An 18,805-nucleotide genomic window follows, 5' to 3' on the forward strand; every position below is an offset into this window, starting at 1 on the left:
CTTTATAGAAGGCAAGAACCTTATTTCAATCTATAGTTATCAGATCCAGAAAAGGAAAACAGAGATCCCATTCCAGTACTGAAGTGACTAGTACTGTTTTGAAATAAGATGTTTTGCCACAGAACTAGAAAGTATCAGCATAACTGCAACTTAGATAGCATACTACTATTAAATAAGAAACCAGAGAGTCCATGATAATGTATAAAGTTAGATGCATACTGAAAACATTCACATTTCAGTAGCTTGGTGGCACAATACAGCCTCCTATGTGTGGAATTAGGGTTAAAAAAAGAGAAAAATATCCTGTACTACTTCAATACTTGACTTATTGTCTCCTGCCAATTTATAACAAATTTGGTAGATCTGCCATATTACAAAGTATTTTTGCAGTTTGGCAAGATGACAAGAATGACCTAGCCAGAGCTTAAATTTTCCATTAATTTTCAGCCAAGGAAGGAAATGGATTGCCCAGTGTAATTTTTTTTAATTATTCCAGAAAACACGTTTATAATCCCATGGTTTAATAAAAAGTACATTGATATTCACTAATACAGAATTAACAAAAGCTCATTTGAAATTCAGGGCAGGAGGCACAATGAGTATTCCAGTGCTCTCTGGCTGCTGTCAGCATCAGATAAAAGCAACGCAACCAACCACTAAGACTGAAAGAGTTAAAAGCTAGTTGCATTCCTTCCCCCTCTGATAATTTTTTTTCTTTCCTTGAAACCCTGCCTAAATTTCCTTGCTTCCATTTTTTCTTTTCACTGTGTAGTACCAAAAGATTTCTGTGCATTTCTTTGCCCCGGTTTATACTACTTTCTTATCCAACCACCATTTTCCTTGGAGTTTGCATAAAATTGCCTTGATCCACCTGACCCTGCGTGCTAGACAACCCTAATGACCAAGATATTTTATATCCTATGTCCCATCTAATGCCAGGGACCATTTTCCACCCACCAATGCACAATGTGTTCAGCCCTTGCCAGACAGCAACATTTCTTGCATAATTTTTAGAAAGCGTTTACTGCCGAAAGTATCAAACAAAACATATGGTGGGGGAACCAAAACCTCCCCTTTTAGTTGTGCCCATCTTCTTGGGGATGGACATAAACATTTGAGGACCTACTTAAAAAATTAGCAACAACTACTGACATGTGTATATTTGACAGAATCCAAAATGTCAATGGCTAAGAGTACATGGTGGTATAGACATTGGTCAGGGTCTTCCAAAAGTAGCCAGTCATCTAGGTAGGGAAAAATATTACAACCCTTTAGTCTAAGGTAGGCCACTATAACCAACATGCATTTTGTAAATATCCTAGGGGCCATAGCAAGCCCCAAAGGTAAAACTGTATATTCATAACAAGAATATCCACACTGGAATCTGAGGTACTTCCTACAGGTGTGATGTACTGAAATGTGAAATTAGGCATCCCTGAGGTCTAAGACAACAAAACACATTCCATGATCCAAGAGTGGAACGACATCATGTAAAGGCACCATTCTGAAACCTTTAACCTTTTATTAAGGTCTCTTAGGTTCCAAAATTGGCCTTTTCCCACCCCTTTTCATGCCAATCAAAAAATATCCAGATGTCCAGATTTCACTTCAGAATGGAGAACTCTCTGAATTGCCCCTTTAGCCAGAAGACCATCCACCTCAAGCAGCAACAGGGGTGAGATCGGCAGGAGTAGAACAGTGGTTTTGAACTTGGGGAAGACTTAAATTCCAAAAACAAAACAAAACACCACCCTTTCTCTATAATAGAAAGTACCAATCTATCCATAGTAACATCTGCCTGTTTGTCAGAAAACAGGTGAAGCCTATCCAGAAAACAGGCCTCCCCGGCTAGTCATGAGCAGGATCTTCCCCTGCCTGTCTGCCCATGGGGGGAAGCTGGCTGTTGCTGGCTCCTTTCCTTCCCTTGTTGTTTTTGGCCCTGTTGGTGTTAGGGGGGAAGATGCGGGGAAGGGCTGCTGCTACTGTTGGGCAGGCTAGTATCCATAGTGCTTTTGATACTGATTGCTGTGCCTGGGAAAATACTTGGGCTTGTAAGATGTAGGTTGTGGGGCTGTTTTTTTAAAGTGATTGGATGTAAGCCTGTTCTTGCACATTTTATCCAATTTGCTGTCCATCTGGGAACTAACGAGCTCCTTGCCCTCGAATGGCATGTCATTAGGCAGCGTCAATGATTTTAGCCAAGAGGGTCTGCATAGCTCTATTTCTAATGCCATAGCCCTGGTACAACAGTCAAAGGTGTCACCGGAAATATTTAATTGCTGTTTCCCCAGCTTCACGCTTCACTGAATAACCTAAGCCAGAGTTTTCTCATTGTCAGGCAACAGATTGATATACTGTGCCATTTGGTCCCAAAGAAACATTTGGTACCTGCCCATGATGGCTGTGATAGTGGCTACCCTCAACCCCACGGCTCCTGAGAGATAAATTTTATGACCCAGTCCATCAAGTTGGCACTCTACCTTTTCTAAAGGAGAGGTATGAGACCTACCCTTTGCCTGAAGGGGAGGACTTATTCTACTAAGGAGTTTGTTGGAGGGTCTTGGAATAAAAACGCACACTCCTCCACCTTAACTTTGTAAAGACTATCTAGCTTCCTAGCTGACACTAGAACTAATGCGGGTTTAGGGACTTGGCCATTCTGATGAGCTGTTCAGAATATAGTCTCAAGTCTTCAGTTGGCAGAATGACTTCCAACAGAATTGTCTGGTGAGGGTTGAGATGGGGCACTGAAGTCAAGATCAGATCCATGGATGATGCCCTATTTTGAGTTCAAATCATGCTGGCCTTGCAGGAGATGGCAAGCAAAGAGCCTCAGAACCAAGCGATGTTCAGGGTTGAAGGTCTTGGGTTTTGGTCCTGTGGGTGCTCATAAAACTGTCTCTGTTGATCCCACAGACCCCACTGCAATAGGTATACATGTGGGTAAGGGGGCCATGGAGTTGAGCCCAAGGATCAGAAGGAACCGACCGTTAGTCAGGAACCAACGACAAAGGAGGTTTGAGTCTCCACAGAACTAAGGTCAAAGACCTCATCCTCTGAGGACTGAGGGGAATCCAGAGCTGGAACCAATGGTGATGGCATTCTCAGTCAAGGCTCCTGTTTGGGATCCCTCCTCAGTTCCGGGGGATCAGTGGTGTCAAAGGGAAGCAGTAATATGTTTCGAGTTCTTTGATGTATTTGGCAGTGGTTCCAAGGTGGCCTACGAACCAAACTCACCCTCGGAGCCTGTTTATCAGTCAGATCTGAAATCAACAAGCTGGGTACCAACACAAGGGAAAGATGTTCTGGACTGTTTTTCTGGGGAAGCCTGGCGTTTCTCAGGCTGGTTCTGAGGAGCCCCTAATGCCTTTCCCCAAAGTACAGCTTTCAAACACGCAGCCCTCTCGTCTTGGGCTTTAGGTGTGAATTGATGGCATATATCACAGGCTGATGTATTATGGCCTTCTCCCAGACAAAAAAAAGACAGGAATTATGTTCACTGAACCACACCATTTTCATTCCGCAGTCCCTGCACTTTTTAAACAGTGCTATTCTGAAGAAGGATCCTCTCCTCATGGAAACAAAAAGAAAACTGAGGGAAGAGCGCTTTCCCTGCCCTTACCACATACCTGTTTGGGCAGGAAACTCCAGCCTCGGACAGGGGAGAGGGGAGCGCTCCTAACGCCTAGAAAACTCTAGAAAACTTTGGAATTACTCTCCATGGCTGGCCTGTGTGCAGCCCCCATGTGGGGCTACCCAGGAACCATGAAGATGAGCTACTATTGTGGTAAGCATCATAAAATCTATAAGGTTCGTGTATTTGAGAAAGCGAACAGTTACTTATTTGAAGCAAAGTTTATATAATAAAACAAGATTCATTAAAAATAATTAACGGTATGGGCTTTCTACTTTATTTTGCTTCTTTAATTCAACAGCATAAAGCTAGGGCCTTCTTTGCCTTCATTCATCTATACATGAAATAAAACAAACAGATTAAACCTACTTGGCCCAAACACACACAACACTGCAGTTTAATCAATAATACTGGATGGATTTGGCAGATTTTACTTAAGAACTATAAAGTTAACTTGAACTCCGCTATCTTCAACTGTTAAATAGCACAAAAGCAGGGGCAAAAAAAGAGAGTGTGTTAACAGCATGCCTAGACAAGAAGTACTGGAATCACTAGGAGCTCTCTGGGACCCTAACAAATGCGTCACACAAACACAGAATCATTGTGTGATCCATTTTTTCACACTATGAATCAGTGGGGCTCTCTGGGTCAACTGGGCTCTATGTGGAACTGGTTAACTGCACCCACTGGTTGTAGCACGAAGTATACCAAATAGAAAAACAAATATTTACCCAAGTGCAGGTACCCTGCAGGTTATTCAATACTGCAAATCATGGTGGTAGTGGAAAGTGCCATCAAATTACAGCTGACTTATGGCGACCCCACAGAATGTTCAAGGGAAGAGACATTCAGAGGTGGTTTGCCATTGCCTGCCTCTGCCTAGTGACCCTGGACTTCCTTGATGATCTCTCATCCAAAAACTAACCAGGATTGACCCTGCTTAGCTTCCAAGATCGGACAAGGTCAGGCTAGCCTGAGCCATCCAGGTCAGGGCACTGAAAAAAACTGTGTTTATAAAAGACTCAGAAGTGTAATTCTATGCATATTTACTCAGCAATAAGACCAACTAAGTACAATGGACCTTACTTTCGATAAAAGGTGGGAAGAACTGAGGCTATAAGATAATGTCAAAATAAAGACTGTGTCTCTTTCCCTATATGTCTCATATGGCTGCTCCTTCATGAGATTCATAACCCAATCCAAAAGCAGCAAAAAGCCCACTTTTGAAGTTTTCTGCTCTGCTGCTGGCAAAGCTGAAATAACACTCTCTTCTGACTCTGTCAGTGCTATATAGTAGAGCTTCTCCTTCCACTTCCGTGACTTCTACCGTTTTTCCTTGGTTATGCTAAACTTCCCTATCTCCAGACACAAAACAGACTGAAAATATCTCCAGCTGCTACAGTCATAACCCCTTCCTACACAGAATTAGGAATACCTAAATCTGCAATCAAGCCTCACAAAAGTGTTATCTGTGTCTTGGGAAGTTACTTGCCAGGATGAAACACATTGTTGCCACTAGCTGGTAGAATACTGGCTTATATTACAGATAATATATTAATAGAAAGAATTGTCCTGTGGCAAATATACCCATTTCAGGGATATCTGGGCATCATTAGATTAGACTAAATGTCTAGACCAATTCCAATCCAGTTTAGGGTCTGGTTTTGGCACAAATACCCACATTGGTCAACCTGATAGATAGGGCTGCCAACCTCCAGGTGATCAAAGCAGCAAAATATTGCAATCGTGCTGTAATGTTGTGCTGTTGTTTTTTTAATTCAATCTCCAGGTGATGGCTGGAGATCTCCCAGAATTACAACTGATCTCCAGAATAAAGATCGGTTTCCTTGGAGGAAATGGCTGCTTTGGAAGATGGATTATATGGCATTACATCCTGCTGAGAACCCTCCCTTCTCCAAAACCATGAGCTCCCCAGGTTCTGCCCCCAAAATCTCCAGGAATTTCCCAACCTAGCACTGGCAACTCTACTGATAGATGAGCTAAACTGGGAGAGAGACTAGAAAATGCAACCTTATCGATTCTACTGGACCTCTTGGTGGCTTTCGATGGCATTAAACCAAGCATCCTTCTGAACCAGCTGTCTGATATGGAAGCTCGAGGGACTGCACTCCAGAGGTTCCACTCCTATATGCCTATTGGTTTCAGATACTGAAATCCTTCTAGGAGATATATGAGATTTGGCCATCACCATCCATGTATTGAGCACGTTCAGGTTAGATTACTGCAATGGGGGCAACCGTTGAAGGCTTCTTATAAACTACATCTGGTGCAGACTGTCACAGCAGGATTATAACTGGAACCAATTGCCAAAGGTCACATCTCCCTAGTGACACAGCATTTCACTGGCTTCCTATTTGTTTCCAGACTCAATTCAAACTGCTGATAATCTGAAAGGCCCTAACTGGACTGGGCCCAAGACATCTTAAGGACCATCTTCTATATGTTCCTGCCACCATTCAGAGATAGATTATCCACCTGTTTTAGAGGCTAGACACGTTAACACTTAGGAGCAGGCCCTTTTTTCAAAGGACACCCAGCTCTGGAACATCCTTCCCAGATGCCTGAATCACATTGGATTTGTTATCTTTCTGGAAACATGTAAAAACATACTTTGTCTCCCAGGCTTTTTAGGTCAATGGTTTTTCTTTTTGCTGCCCCCCCCCCCCAACATGCTGCTGCATTTTTATGTCTGATGATTTTACATGGTATCACTGAATTGTTCACCTTACACTGTCTGCTATATTCTGTTTTTATTTCCTGTTTTAATATTTCCTAAAGTCTAGGATTTTAATTATTTTTATAAGCCAGTTTCCCTAGAAACCAGCATTTTGGGTTGAAGGGTAGGATAAGAATACTTTTAATATTTTGTGTTGCATTTATGAAGCCGTTGAAATTGGTGCTCTCGTTACACTGAACTGAAAGATTCTCTGTTCACAGGAATTTAAGTTCTTGAAACAAGTTCAGACATTCATTGATGTTCTCTTCTCCAATGACTTAACATTCTTTCTTGCCCCACAGAATAATTCACTGTCTTTAAGTCTAAGATTTCTGAAGTGCTCAATGCATCCCATAGTCTTCTAATTATGGGAGGATACTGAATACTCTGTCCATGTCTCATTTCCTGCAATCTTAGGGTCCATAACCAGGAAGAGCAGGGTCTTTTCCAGCCTGCTGAATGTGCTATTGTTTTTATAAAAACTCAAGAATCCAGATGTTTATAGCTGTCATCCCTTATCTGGGGAGGGGACTCCCCACCCAATACCGCCACTAAACAGCAGCTGTTAAAAGGGCCAGTGAAAATGAAAAATATCCTCTGACAATGAAAGAGAAAAAGGACATTTAAACTTCCAGCTAAAAAAATCAGAGTCATGGGAAATGTGTGAAGGTCAAGCTGAATATGGGTAAAGTCTAAGTTTAGCTTCTATCCAGATGGCTTGCTCCTCCTTACAGGATTTTCACCAACTCTACAATGTTGCTTCACTATAATTTCTTTTACAAAAATGAAGAGAAAGATTTGAGGTTCCACTGAATCTGATTTGCATTTCTATTCTATACCTAATGATTGATAGGAGCAAAAACCTACATTTCTGCTCCTCAAAACACTTTCCCAAGTGTCAGGAGAGATACTTTACACTGTAGGTTGTCCCTCCAACTTGTTACAGCATTCTGTTCTTTTATTCCCAAGGCTAAATTATTCCCTTAGAGTTGCTGTTGTAGCTGCATCTTTCACAGGCAAACTACTGGTCTAGTCAGATTCATAATGCAAGAAGCCCTCAGTAAGCTATTCTGTTTCCAGGCATGAAGTTCTGAGAGTACATAAAGCATTTCCTTTTATAGTCTTGTTCATGGCACAGAATTTAAGATTCTTGTTTTGACCTTTGAAGCTTTACGTGGCTCGGTCCTAAAACTCTTAAGGAGCATCCCAATTTATAGATAAGGGTAGGACAAGAGAACCTTCTTGCTGTCACTCCAACCTGCATTAAAATATGCTTAATGCAATCCTATGCAAAATTACTCCACTATAAGCCTCCTGAAAACAAGGGTCTTAGACTGGAGAAACTGCATAGGATTACACTGTTAACCATATATGAAGTGACCATCATCAATACTCAATGTTTTGATGTATCCAGCTTATAACAAAGGAACATATATGCACCTCCAACATGCTGTCTACTTAGGAAGATATGCAGGCTCTCAAAAACCCATGAAACATTTATTTAGCAAATCCCTGGGCTTCAAATGGGGGTTTCCCTGCTGACTGGCCATTCAGCACAAGATCTGAATGCAGATTATTTTTACCTTTATTGCTGCTGTTATGGTTTCATTTCCTATTTTGTTCTTCAGGATCTGCATTTTGTGTAAATATTCGCTTGTGCTCCACCAACTTTTCACATACTATGCTATTTCTGCCTCCAAAAGCTCTTTTATTCTAGGGGGCACATAATACATTCTCATATGTATGGCGCTGAATCACATGGCATTGAATCACAAGCAAATCTGCCTCTAAGGTAATAGAAGGACTATCTCCTCTCATACAAACCTTCCTGCTAAGATGGTTACCCAAGATCTCTTCCAGGAAAGCATGTATTTCAGTTAGAATGGTAGATACCAGAGAGAAGATCTGTCCTGTAGACACCTCCTTAATAAGGAAATGGACTTTCACAGCTATTCTCTACACATCATACAACTTGTGTCCTGTCCATTTTTTGTGAAATGTTTTAAAAGATAGATTTTAAAACATTATTTTACTAGATTCTTATGCCACCTTTTACCATATAACATAGAGAGCTGTATGACAAGTACATCCAACAGGGCAATCCTAATCACAGTTACATCCTTGTAAACCCATTCACTAAGGATACAACTCTGCTTAGGATTGCACTGTATGAATACCCTGGGTTTGGGTTTTTCAAACAGGAACACCTTACCTACCTGGCAAACCAGACACTATTGAATGAAACTGATTATCTTGACACCTTTGAATCTGGTTTCTAGTCTGGGTTTGGCATTGAAACTGCCTTGGCCATCATGTGCTGGGAGAAACAGAGTAGGAATGTAACCATGTTGGTTCTCTCAGAGTTATGAGTTGCTTTTAATGATGTTGACAATGGTATCTTCCTGAACCCCATGACTGGGATGAGGCCAAGAGGCCCTATGCTTTATTGGTTCCACTCTCAACTAGCAGGTAGTTTCCAGAAAGTGAATCAGAGCTCCACGCTTATTTTTGCACACTTCAGTGTGCACTGGGTTCTACTTTGTCCCGCATGTAAATGGTAAGGAAATATGGAGATCTGGAGTGAAACCAAACCAGTATTCCGACAACACCCAGTTCTGCTTCTTTATATCAGGATACAGGAACATCAGTAAAAGTGACTGGATGAAGGTCAATAAACTGGCTGGATGAGGGCCAATAAATTAACCCCTAACCTAGGCAAGACAGAGTGATACAACAAGGCGAATATCACTTGTCAATATTATCAATAAATCACAATTTAAATAACTAGTCAGTAAGGTTAGATTTAAATTATGTTTTTCTACATAAAGACTTGGGAGGTATTCTGCTCAAAAGGTTTCACTTTCATTTTTACTGCTTGCCTCTCCTTCCTCACACGTAGCTCCTTGTACAGATCTATTCCACTCCAAATAATCTTGTATTCATTGAACTTCTTCAAAGTTAGCACTTAAGAGGTAAGGGATTGAATCGTGCACATCGATTGGCAAAGGAACAATGGGATTAAGTGGTTCTCGTAGGTTATCCGGGCTGTGTAACCGTGGTCTTGGTATTTTCTTTCCTGATGTTTCGCCAGCAACTGTGGCCGGCATCTTCAGAGGAGTAACACTGAAGGACAGTGAGTAATGCTGAGAGACACTGTCCTTCAGTGTTACTCCTCTGAAGATGCCGGCCACAGCTGCTGGCGAAACGTCAGGAAAGAAAATACCAAGACCACGGTTACACAGCCCGGATAACCTACGAGAACCAATGAACTCTGACCGTGAAAGCCTTCGACAATGGGATTAAGGTCTTTTTCTCAACTCTGTATGTTTATTTTATAACATTTTTGCTGTGAAGAGGCATGTTATCTCTGCAGACACCAATTCACAGTTTTGAGAACTGCAAAACCAAAAATCTGTGACAATATCTTCCAGGCTGAAAAAAATAGCAATTCAATGCTTGTTAAGAAGTCTGAAAGACATTTTTTGCTTTATTTGAAGTCTGGCATGTTGTCTCTGTTTAGACTTATTTTTGCAATAAGATACCAAGCAAAAAGGGTCTACTAAGTGAAACAGACCACGGGTGTTTAGTAAACTTCCTTATTCAGACAAATTCTGGAATGTTTAAACCACTGTTTACTACTTTGGCTCTAGTTATGTCTACTGTTAATAGATAGAAGAGTTGTAGCATATGTACTAAATGTTATCACACGCTCCTAAACAAACTTCAATGCGTGCTTTTGAGCTGAACATGATAATGTTATTCTAACAACTTGACAACATGAGGTGGTATCCTAACACTTCCCTGAACTAAGTGCAAAGGCTCTTTGCCAGGGAAAGGCTCTTTATTTAGCTGAGCAGTAGGATACAACCCAATACTTTTCACTGCTGAAAGAGATCCAGTGCAGCTTTAGCAGTGAAATCCTAATACTAAATTACTTCTTTCTTGTGCTTCTTGCAGATTTTAGTTTAGTTCTGTGCAGTCTTAATGCACTGATATGCAAGAAAATCAAATGCCCAGAGAAAGCCTTACAAGATTGGCAATCCGAGTTTCAATATGCTTTACACCAGATTACTACAATAGAAGTTTGGCAATATTCTATACCCTACTAGAAATATACTCCTGCCCTTCCTTCCTTCCTTCCACTACACAGTATAGATCTAGAACAGCATCCAATTTAATACATTAAATTGTTGAAGACTGCCATTACTATGATACTCCTTTGTACCTTAGGACTGCTAGCAATATTTTTCATGACTCAGAAAGAAATGTTAAGACACAAAAGTAGTTCTTGGCAGTTCCAACATGGCTATTTTTAGGTTAACCCAGCAATACTAAATAATGATTTCATGAACTAAGTTCTTAGGCATTAGAGTGTTCACTACAAGCTTTATTATTCTGTTTACAATTAAATGGACTTCACTTTCATAATAAACATTCTTAACTGTAGGAAGCAGCATGCTGCTATTATCCATAGGGATGCTTAAGCCTGTACAGGATTCTAACTTTAATTTGATTCTCAATATCCATAATTGATTTCAGCATGGCAAAATGCTGCTTGACTGAAGCTATTGTGAACACAACTTGAAAACAGATATGAAATTCAGTAACAGCAACATGTCAGCAGCAGGGTGGATTTTATTTTAATCAAATCAATTTAAATCACTAGTCAGTACAACTAGATTTAAATCATGGTTTTCTGCATAAAGAATTGTGAAGTATTCTGCTTAAAAAATTTCACTTTCATTTTTATTGCTTGCCCCTCCCTCCTCACACTGAGCTCCTTGTGCAGATCTATTCCACTCCAAACAATCCTCTATTCATTGAACTTCTTGAAACTTAGCACTTATGAAGTAAAGGGTTGATTCTGTGAACATCGATTTGCAAAGGAACAATGGGATTAAGGTCTTTTTCTCAACTATATGTTTATTTTATAACATTTTTGCTGTGAAGAAGAGGCATGTTATCTCTGCAGACACCAATTCACAGTTTTGAGAACTGAAAAACCAAGAATCAGTTACAATATCTTCTAGATAGAAAAACTGCCCAAAATAATCTTATAGAAACCTCTGGAATAGCATGATACTGTGAATGGACTAATGGAATTTGTTTACCAAAACATTTAAACATTGCATGAATATACAGCCTCATGCTTCATAATTAAAAAGTAATCCTTATTTCATGATGCTTTGGACTATAATGTATCTTAAAGAGAAAACTATCTTTAGATAGATTTTCCCTCAAAAAGCATTTTATTTAAATAAATCCAATTTAAATTTAAAAAATCTGATTTTAAAAAATGTTTTTTATCCACCCTAGTCAGCAGTACCTATTTTCAATTTTCATAATTTTTTTTAAAATTCTCGGAGCATGTAAAGAACACTCTGCATAAACAAACCTTTATCAATGTTAATGCTCATGCAAGGTCTGCTCCATTATTAAAAAGCCCCCAGAGCTGTTTTAGCATTTATAATACTTTATCAGATACTATCAGCACACTATACAAACAGGCTTTTTAAATAAACAGAGGAGGATACTCTATGAAGAGGGTCTTATAATCAGGTTAACAGCAATCTAGTGGCTGCTGTTGACCACTCACAATTGCAGCCATTCATGAGTTCCTGAACTATAGCCTACATGGTTCACACTGGTCAGCTATCTCTGTACTCTACCCTTTCTAACAAGCCTTGTAGTATGTACCCCAAGTATCTGTGAAACACGTAGGAGGCTTAAACAAGATTTCCCAATGATGCATTATTTCAAGAGCGACAACATATTTCTCAAGAGCCCAAATTATAGTAAGCAGCTAGTTATGATTTTGGAAACTGAGCAGATGTTTAGATTCAACTGGATTAAGAAAGATCTGTTCTGCTTACCAATTTACTATAATTAGTGCCAATATAAGTTTTCAAAAAAATTATTAGGGCTATCGCATCATCTGAATGAAAGACCTTTAATCAAATATTTAAAAAGGGAGTAATTTCAATTTCAGTTTATTTATACTGATATCACCCATCATTCAGTGAGTTATTAGTTACATATTACTTAGCTTCTGAATGCAATGAGAACTGACTGTAGTAGTTCTAAACAGAATAGTATAGTTCTAAATAGAAAGATACACTTTAGAGCTGTGTCTTGAATACTAGTTTGGCTACCTGAATTTAGAATTCCTTTGCATATTAATTCCCAGCATACTTTCTTCCTATACTGCATAGGCAACAATTATGACCTGAATAACACTTGAAAGAAAAGACCTAGCCAGGCTTGATCAACAGGAAAGAGATGAAGAATGATGGTTTAAAAAGCAGATACTATTTATAGCCCCTCCCAGTTAAAAATCCTGGATGGTGATTGCTTTCAACCCACAAGATAGAGAACAAATACTTACCAAATCACATATTGGAGGTAATGTTCTCCACAGGGCTGAGCCTTGGACTACATACCAACCCCCAAGACAAAGAAGAAACTTAATTCTGAAGTTGTGACCTGGCAACCACAGCTGCATCACATTCCATATCCCTAACGTGAGCTTTTCAAAACCGAAAAACAGACAGTGCTTGGAAGCTGCTTCTGGACCTGTGTTGAGAGCAGGAACCAATCTCCACCCCCTTATAATACAACTCCTTCATGGAGTTAACATGATTAAACAAGCTATTCCACACAAGCAAGTTTCTAACGATAAGGACCGCTGGAAAGAGATTCAAAAACTAAGGCTTCACCAATTTTTCCTTTTATTGTTCTTGTTACAGTCTAATTTAAACCGTGTCACAAATACTTAAACATGCTTAACTCTATCAAGTACTTAGTAATAGACTGATTTTGGTTCATTTCATGCACCAAATGTTCAAGCATGTTCATTTCACAGGGATTCTTTATTACAGCCCTTGTAATAATATCTCTATGTAAAAAACAGATGAATGTTTAAGCATCTTTTAACTCACATTTGATCTTGCTTAAAGAGGAAATGCATTAAATGGATGTGGTTCATTTACACAACTTTAGCTACCGAAATGTTGGTTAAGAAGAGCAGACTGGCCTTAATTTGGCATTCTCTGAAGAAGGCCAAATATTGCTTCAAAACATGCCCTTCAATACTACACAGACTACATCCTTCCCTTAACGCAAGCTCTGATACAAGTTCTTACTGGAATAAATTCTGTTAATGTGTAAGGTACCACTGGCCTCCTGTTGAATATTCCTATAGTCCTCTTACTAACACATGTGGCCTATGGGAAGCAACCACCCTAAATTGATACTCCAAACGGAAACAGTAGCTGAAAACTGCAATCTGGAGTTCCTCACCAAATGCTAGCAATAACAAGGAATAGAATGCCACCTTTAAAAAAAATCCACACGGCCTTATTTACTTCATTTATACCCCACCTTTCTCCCCAATGGAGAATCAAAGCAGCTTACTTCATTCTTCTCCCCTTCATTTTATCCTCACACCAACCCTGTGAAGTAGGTTAGGCTAACAGTGTGTGACTGGCCCAAGATCACCCAGCAAGCTTCCATGTTGGAATGGGGATTCTCCTTCCAGATTGTAGTCCCACACTCTAATCACTACACCACACTAAGGTTAACCAAAACTTGTTAATGTTAGTACAAGGTCAATAAAATCTGTCTCATGTTGAACTTATGGATGTTATCCACCCATGCCATGCTAGTACAATCCTCACGGAGGCCTAATTCAGAACTGTTTGACTTGAAACAGCATTAAGATGAACATAACAGTACAAAGCACAAGTTCTAAATTGACTACGTCACCTGATTCATTATTTTCTACCCACCATTACCCAAAAGCATTGTCCATGTGCCTTTTATTTTTACATATTTATCCCATTTTTCAGTACACATAGATGCTTAAAGTGGCCAAAAAAGCCAAGCTTCTGTTCAGAAGGAAGATCTCTCTACCATAAAGGGAAAGGAAGGAGAAAAATGTTATAACAGTATACACATAGAACACACACCAAGCATGCCATGAGAATTCTGGGGAAGTGCATGTAGTAAAACAGCTATTCTTCACATAAAGATTGCTGAAGTGTTCCATAGAGAGTTTCCACTTGTGCACAACAGTATGAAAGCAGTGTTACTGTCCTTTAACCTTTTTTACAGTGCAAAGAATTGCATACTACTATATGTTTACATACTACTATATAAAAGTAGTATACTACTATACCCATCAATCACAAAATAAGGTAGCAGCATAGGAAAAATCCGTTCAAAAAGGTAGAGTACTCCAAAAGATTAAAATAAAAGGTGTGTGCATCTTTAGCAGTACCAGCTGTATAAGTATATTAAAACAGGTTCTGCTGACATATCAGGTCCTACAAATTTAGCACATCTATTTTAAAAGTATCATCAAACTTTTTGCTGCTGCAACCTATTTTTATACCATCTAGTCCCATTTTTCTAGAAGTTAGGCAAACCCCCAAAATGAGATACATAACATTATTAAACTTCAGTAACCAATGGCAATATTCTTGAGTTACAGACATAGTACACAATTACTAATGCTGTTCTATCAGTTGTTGCAAAGCCACTAAACCTATTTTTATTTTTTAAATCACAAATAGAGTTGCCAACAGCTACAACTCAGGTCTATATTGGGTTATGAATGATTTCCTCAAATGCAAAATATGTGTTACAACTCAAATGTAGCAGAAGACTCAGACATACATTATAATTTTATACACTATTTGAAAGATGCTTAAAGAAATTAGTACATTTCAGGGCAAGTTAACTCCACACTTTTAAAGTTAAATTGAATAAAACTTCCTTCCCACAGTCAATTCTGCTTCAAGAAAAACTCTGACAGAAGTAGGCCAGAGATCCTTTGTGGGGCATCCCTGCCAGCGAAATTCAACAGAAGGATGGGTCAGTGTTCTCTGCCCATCCTACCGTTCTCTCTTCATGGCTTCCACTCACATCTTTCTTGCATCAATAAATCTTATAGTACACAATACTTATATTTGGCCTTTAAAAACTATTCAACTGTCTATTGTTAAAGCCTTTAATAGTTCATCAGAAGTGTGCGAATTACATTGCCAAATTTGGTACGTTCACCAGTGAAATGAACTAGAAGCCATATAAAGATGTTTTATCTACTATCAGAGTTCTTCTAAAGAGGAAAGCCCTACATTGTCTGTCTCTGTCTATTAAAGTCTTAACAAAAACTGTTAACAGTGCAGCTTGCTTTGAAATTCTTGAAACCCTCTGCAGCTGCACACTTACTCAGAACTCAGCTCTAAGTAAACATGCACAGAATTGGGCTGTCTTAGTAATCTCTGTGTTTTAAATCGAAGAACATTTAATCACCAAGTTCTTTTATCTTCTTTACAGAGCAGTCACACTCATGGTGAAGCAATGGTTCCATTTAAAAATCAACTTGAAGCCAATAGTTAAACTACTTACTTTTCTCTATGAACTATTCTGCGCTCATTACAACTAAGACTACTGGAGGAAAACTCACTGAGTTACATGCATTTCCACAAGTAGCATTTTACTTTTCATTGATAACGACAATCACTGTTTTCTATAATCACTGTTTTCTATACCAATAATAGCTTAATAAAAGAGAAAACAGTGTTTTCCCATTAACAGGACTATTTTCCACATTTATTCAGACTGTTAATTATTGCTTCCATCTGAGCTCTAAATTATTTACATTTCCTTTAATAATGGAATAGTAATCCTAGTTATCTTCAAGTTACCTAGTGTAGTTGATAGGCTTAATAGTCAATGTAACTTTTTCCAAGGACACAAAAAAAACAGTGCTTTTCTGGACAAGATGAACATTCATAGCCTCTTTTCCCTATGTTCTCCCCTATACATTTTACACACATTTTGGCTGCACAATAGATTAGTAATGAGATTTATCACATCTTTGGGGCAGACTACTAAGAAATTCTTCAACGTGACAAAATGAATGCTGTTAAACCTTAGGCTAAGCACAAATGTTTGTATTAAAGAAAGATAAATACCTGTCTTCATCACCATCAACAGGAATAGATATGCCAAAGACAGAGCTGGCAAGACTGTTCATAGGAGTAGTTGCAGGTAAGTTAAGAGGGTTTGTTAAAGTGTCCGGAATAGGTGGCTTCACCAGAGGTTTGTTTTCAGCAATGAGAGAAAGTGGTGGTTGAGGTAGGGGTTCAGATTTTCTTCTAGTATCATCAATCTGGCCTAAAGGTTGAGTCTGAAATTGTCCAATGTTAGATTGTGGCAGGTTTGTAGGTATATTGGTCATGCCTTGGATCAGAGGGAGGCTGATGTGCTGCTGGACAACACTGGAACTCCTACTGACGGATGTATGGCTGGTCAGCTGGGACTGGACTAAAGTAACAGGGACATTTGGCATAGTAACAGAAGTTGTAGACACACTAGGCACACTAGTACCCGGCACAGCTGCAGGCATATTCTGAACTCCAGAGACTATGCTGTGAGGAGCACCAGACACTTGATTGCTTCCACCCATTTGCTGCTGAGTCATGGATTTCTGTTGCACAACGCCTGTATGCCCAATGCTTGGCTGCACCACACCTCCTTGCTGTGGAATGACAGTCTGAATTGGGGTTGTCAGGCAGCTCTGCATTAGCCCGGATCCCTGTCCTACCGTTTCACCAGCTTGCAAAGAAACTCCCATCACTGACACTCCTAGAGGTGAGGGATTCTGACCAGCTACTTGTGCTGCTGGAAGACTGGGTGCTCCAGTGCTCGGAATGGAGCCTGAAGCAGCCTGCTGAGTAGTTCCTTGAGACTGAATGACTGTCATATGTTGAATGTATTCTGGTTGGCCAGGCGTCTGAGCTGGCACCAGATGCACTGGTTGAATCTGTGACTGAGGATAAGCAAATTGCTGTGTCTGAGCCACTGGTACATTCGCTTGCTGTACCTGCTGCTGCGGCATGGGCAAACTCGTCTGGACTATTGCTACATTCGAAGGTGGCATGCCTTTCCCGTTGGGCGCTGCTTGCCCCATGCTCTGCTGCAGCGGAGGCCCCATCATTTGCTGGCTGGCCGCTGGAGCCCCCAAATACATCGGCTGAGCACTACCATGAGGCGCAGCCCCGCCTATGGGCTGCTGCCCAATGACAAAATTAGGCTGCTGCGGAGAGGGCTGGTTTATTTTCTCTGGCTGGAGTAGCTGTGACACAGCAGCAAGAGAGCTGTCAGCCAGGGAGTCGGGGCCATGTGCCGACGACGCGGCCACTCCCGAGGCTATCAACGAGCCCCCGGTTGCGCCCAAGCCACTGTCTCTATCTTGAACCGCCTGTTCAAACGTACTGTTGTGCCTAATGCAATCCCCAGTCCGGGCTAAAACGGCCCCGCCATCCGAGTCCCGGTCATAGTATTCCATACACGTCCATCGCCCCCGTCTGTAGGGCTCTCCACTACCGTGGTCCAACTTGATCACCCTAAAGCGGGAGCTGCAGGCGGCGGCGGCCGTCAGAGGCACGGCTCCGGGGCTGGCGAAAGCCGGCGCGCCGCTGCCTCCTGCCGCCGCCGAGGCGGCTTGGGCGGCAGCCGCTGGGGGCACCGCGGCGCTCCTGGGGACGGCTCCTCCGTTGGCTGCCGGACCGGCGCCCGGCAGCGACTGCATACCCCCAGAGGCCGCGGCGGCGGCGGCGGCCACTTGCCCGTCCAGCAGCAGGTTGGGCGAGACCGTCCCGGGCGTCTCGGCGTCGGCCACGTTGTTGAGCGTCTCCTCGGAGGAGCTGCGCTCGCAGACGTCCTCGGGCCCGTAGTCGGTGGCGCGGGACACGTCGAAGATCTCGGAGGAGACGTCCTCGGTGCGGGACTCGTCCGGGTCGTCCAGGCTCTCCGTGTCCTCGGTGATGCTGCTGGCCACCTGGGCCGTGGTCACGCTGGTGATCTGGAAGCAGCTCTTCTTCTTGGCCGGCATCTTGGACATGGTGCCTTTTCCCCGGCGAAGGGAGGAAGGAAGGAAGGAGGGGAGGGAGAGAGGGAGAGCAGGGAGTCCGGGGTTCCGCCCACCTGCCCTCGCGGCGGCCGCCGGGGAAGGGAAAGGAGTCCGAGCCGGTCACACGAGCCGGGCCTGGCGTCGGCGGGGAGGATCACGTTCTGTCTGGAGCGCAGACGCCGGCGGTATCGCGCATTCCTCCGGCCCCGGCCTCACCGCACAGTCCCGGCTCAGCAGGCGGCCACCAGGCCCGGGGTTGGCGAGGGGGGGAGCGAGGCGAGAAGGGGGGCGGCGGCGGCGGCAGGACTCCTCCTCTTCCTCCCCCTTCGCAGAGCTACGGGCCCCTGGGGAGGGGGGCGGGCGGCGCCGCCGCCTCCTCCTCCTCCTCTTTTCCCCTCAGCGGAGCTCTTTTCTTGCCCTTCGCGGCTGCGGTTCCTTCCTCGGGAGTTGGAGGCCGGGGTGGCGCTGTAAGTCAGGCTGCTCCGCGGGGCTTCCGGCGAGACTCGGGGTCCCT

General features: G+C 41.9%; 1 protein-coding gene across 1 annotated transcript in view; it reads right to left on the reverse strand.

The window, feature by feature from the left end:
• The window catches only part of TSC22D2 (TSC22 domain family member 2), a 38,488-nt gene extending 20,206 nt beyond the window's left edge, over positions 1 to 18,282 (reverse strand). The window contains exon 1 of the mRNA XM_056849389.1: positions 16,352 to 18,282. Coding sequence (XP_056705367.1) covers positions 16,352 to 18,282 — 1,931 coding nt within the window. The remainder of the gene's footprint in view (positions 1 to 16,351) is intronic.
• Positions 18,283 to 18,805: the final 523 nt, after the last annotated feature.

This window comes from Euleptes europaea, chromosome 5 (assembly GCF_029931775.1).
Source record: "Euleptes europaea isolate rEulEur1 chromosome 5, rEulEur1.hap1, whole genome shotgun sequence".
Lineage (NCBI taxonomy): Eukaryota > Metazoa > Chordata > Lepidosauria > Squamata > Sphaerodactylidae > Euleptes > Euleptes europaea.